This window comes from Carcharodon carcharias, chromosome 30 (genome assembly GCF_017639515.1).
Source record: "Carcharodon carcharias isolate sCarCar2 chromosome 30, sCarCar2.pri, whole genome shotgun sequence".
NCBI classification, from domain to species: Eukaryota; Metazoa; Chordata; class Chondrichthyes; order Lamniformes; family Lamnidae; genus Carcharodon; species Carcharodon carcharias.
Window position 1 is genome coordinate 36,328,854 of NC_054496.1, and position 3,301 is coordinate 36,332,154.

At 47.7% G+C, this 3,301-nt stretch overlaps 1 protein-coding gene across 1 annotated transcript; it reads right to left on the reverse strand.

Annotated features, from left to right (window-relative positions):
- Positions 1–836: 836 nt before the first annotated feature.
- On the reverse strand, positions 837–2,402 carry LOC121271257 (zona pellucida sperm-binding protein 3-like). Its single transcript, XM_041177078.1, has 7 exons — positions 2,294–2,402; positions 2,095–2,214; positions 1,826–2,003; positions 1,613–1,739; positions 1,455–1,532; positions 1,037–1,169; positions 837–958 (listed from the first exon to the last, which is right to left on the reverse strand). The coding sequence occupies exons 1-7, from the start codon at positions 2,400–2,402 to the stop codon at positions 837–839; spliced, it is 867 nt and encodes a 288-aa protein (XP_041033012.1).
- Between the last annotated feature and the right edge of the window lie 899 nt (positions 2,403–3,301).

A 3,301-nucleotide genomic window follows, 5' to 3' on the forward strand; every position in this document is an offset into this window, starting at 1 on the left:
GGTCAGGAGCTGAGTGGCCCTGGCAGAACCCAATCTGAGTGTTAGTGAGCAGCGACAGTGCTATCAAGGAGCACTTGTGACAACCCCTTCCATCACTTTGCTGATGATCGAGAGTCGACTGATGGGGCAGGAATTGGCTGGGTTGGATTTGTCCTGCTTTTTGTGTGGACGGGTCACATCTGGGCAATTTTCAACTTTGCTGGGTGATGCCAGTGTTGTAGCTGCACTGGAACAGCTTGAACAGGGGAACGGTAAGTTCTGGAGCACAAGCCTTCAGTACTATTGCTGGAATATTGTAAGGGCCAGTGAAGATGCAGATCCAGGGCCTTCAGCTATTTCTTGACATCATCTGGAGTGAATCAAATTGGCTGAAGACTGGCATCTGTGAAGCTGGAGACCTCAGGAGGAGACTGAGATGAATCATCCACTCGGTCCTTCTGGCACCACTGATTACAGCAAACCTCAGACACTCCAATACAGTGAGCCCCCTCTCCAGGGGGTGAACATCACCATGGAAGAGAATGAGGCAGCTCGAGTAAACACCCACACCAGCCAGTCTCAGGAGCAGTTCCACAAGGAGGAGCCAGACCTGCTCACACCCCTTCCCCTACACTGGGTGGCTATAGATACCAAGCCTGGAGTCCGAAGCACCTAGAAAAAAAATCAGTAGTTCCTGCTTCTCTGCCTTCAGTAAACACATCATTCAGTAGAGCTAGTTCTGTGCTTGGATGGACTAACCCCAGTCATTAGATCCACAGAGACATTTAACTAACATGTTGAGGATGCAGAGAAATCAGCTCCCAGACACAAGCTAGAAGGAATCACTGCTTTATTGATCAATGGTTAACCTGAGTTTGCTTGTGTTTCCTGTACAGGAACAAGGTCAGCAATGAAGCAGAGATCACTGAGACAGCTGTCACAGTCAGGGCCACAATCAGGACCACCTCAGACTCCACACCTACAAAGCATTGAGAAACCAATGGTTAGTGAAGGAAACACTGAGGGGAAAATGGAAACCAGCAGTCGGCCAACTCACCACCTGGAGACGTCTCCTGCATCCTTCGCTCAGCCTCATTCAGAGACTCTGTTGCCAGCTTGGTCACATCAGTATCCAGAATGAGCAGGGGTCCAAGTGAGGCCTCACCCTCCCAATTCAATGAAGCTTCACTCTGCAACATCAAACATTCCAGTTAGAGAGGGGAAAGGGGAACTCCAACATCTAGAGGATCAATGTCCTACCAGCTTCAGGTACAAGATCTCTCCTTCCTCTGGAACCAAACCACAACTCCCTTGTGGCACCACAGTTACCCACATGGCAACAGGCACAAATGTCAATGCTTGATTCCTCCAATGGGGTCCAGTTAAACAAGAGAAGCAGCCCATCAACCAGATTGTGCATCACATCCCCACACAATATCCCTGAGGGAGAGAGGGGGAACTGACACATTCTGCACCTTCTGGAAAGTACAAGCTTTGTTCCTGGAATCCCTCTGATCCACTGGAGCAACTTTCAGGTGACAGGTGATGAAAATCTGAGGGACACATTCAACACAAGTCATGATTCAGAGACTCCCTCCCAACATGGAGACCCCAATGATCAGCTTCCTCTTACCAAGGAACGGTCATCTCCAAGGAAACGGAACACATCCAGGTCAAACCGGAGCATGTCCAGCTCCCGCTCGTCTATTGGCAACACAAAGGTTGAAAAGGAGTCCTCAGCTTTGCTGTCCAGGAGGCAACTGAAGAAAGATGAAAAAGAGACAGGAAGTGAATCAAGCGAAGCCATTGAGATGGGACCAGCTGGAGAAAGCAGAGAGCTCCTTACACATTGTGGTCAATGATGCTGTATCTCAGGGTGGAGTCCTTGCCTACGTTCAATGTAGCTACACAGTGGTCAATGTAGAGCTTCAGGGGCATGTGGTTGGTCATTGAAACAGAGGCCTCAATGTGAATGAGCTCACCCAGGTAGTAGACAGTCGTAGTGCGCTCTGTAAGCCAGTCACCTGAAGTACAAGAGGACAAGGGTTAGAGACAGTGGCTGTAACTACCAGTGAGTGACTACAGGAAATCACTTCCCATCCACCCATCACATACCATTCATTAGGTGCAGAGAGAATGACAGATGCCCTTCTCCAGACTTGGTGGAGCTGAATGGGATCCAGGTGGGCTTGATGGGGTCACTGCTCACATTGCCCTTCCTGGAAAGGCAGGGGAGTCATTTCAGGACAACTTCAGAGACCTCAAGTAGCTGTAGATCTTATTGACAATGAGATTAAAGTTTCTCATCTAAAATAACGACACTCAATGGGAACGACAGCACCATTCGTTCTCACAATGACAGATCCATGATACTCTGGGGTGTGGTTCAGGTGGGTGGTGTAGATGAGGAAATCTCCAGTCATCTGAAAGAATCAGGTTAAGGAATGAAGAACTGATCTGAAATGAGAATGTTCTCCACAGGGGTTAACAATGAAGTCATCCCATCCCCTGGAAACAATTCTGAGGGGGATTGACAGGGTCAGTGTGAAGAGGCTGCTCCCCCCCAGCTGGCAGAGGGTTTACTATTGGGGTGGTCATCTCAGGTCAGGGGTCAGGGATTTAGGATTAACATAACATGGAATTTCTTCATTCAGCAAGAAAGGAATATTGGGAATTCTCTATCCCAGTGTTGAGGGCGTTGTTCACAGAATGCTGTGTTTTGAAGAAGTGTCCATTTTCTTCTGTAGTTTAACTGCAAGTCTTTATTAACTAGAATTATTTTCACAGTTACAGCTTGGTCTACTCACATCTGTATTCAGCAGCACATTGACCCTGGGTCTGGGTCATGGACCTTAAATCACTGTCGGCAGTAGTGTGCTCAGTCCCACATGTAACACTGCCAGAACATCCTGTAGGTCATGCATTTTGTGTCTTCACTGCCCCAGAGAGCTGTGAATGCTCAGTTATTGAATATATTTGAGACAGATGGATTTATTTTAGGGCATCAAAGAATATGTTGAGGGGAGAGGAACATGGAGGTTGTGTAGAAGATCAGCCATGATCTTAATGATTGGCGAACAGACTCGAGGGGCCGTGTGACCTCATCTGGTCATTTATTGCTTTGTAACCTCAGCCCTGATCGAAAGAGAGAGATTATTAGCACAAGACCAGGGTCCATTAATAGGGAAGTGACTCAACAAAAAAGGGCAGCTTCAGTTAACAGTAAAAAGAGCCACAAGTGGACAGTAATATGGAGCATGGAAGTGAACAATTTGAAGCCAGGGACACATTTGTTCCAATGGCAGGGAAACAGGGAAGTGTG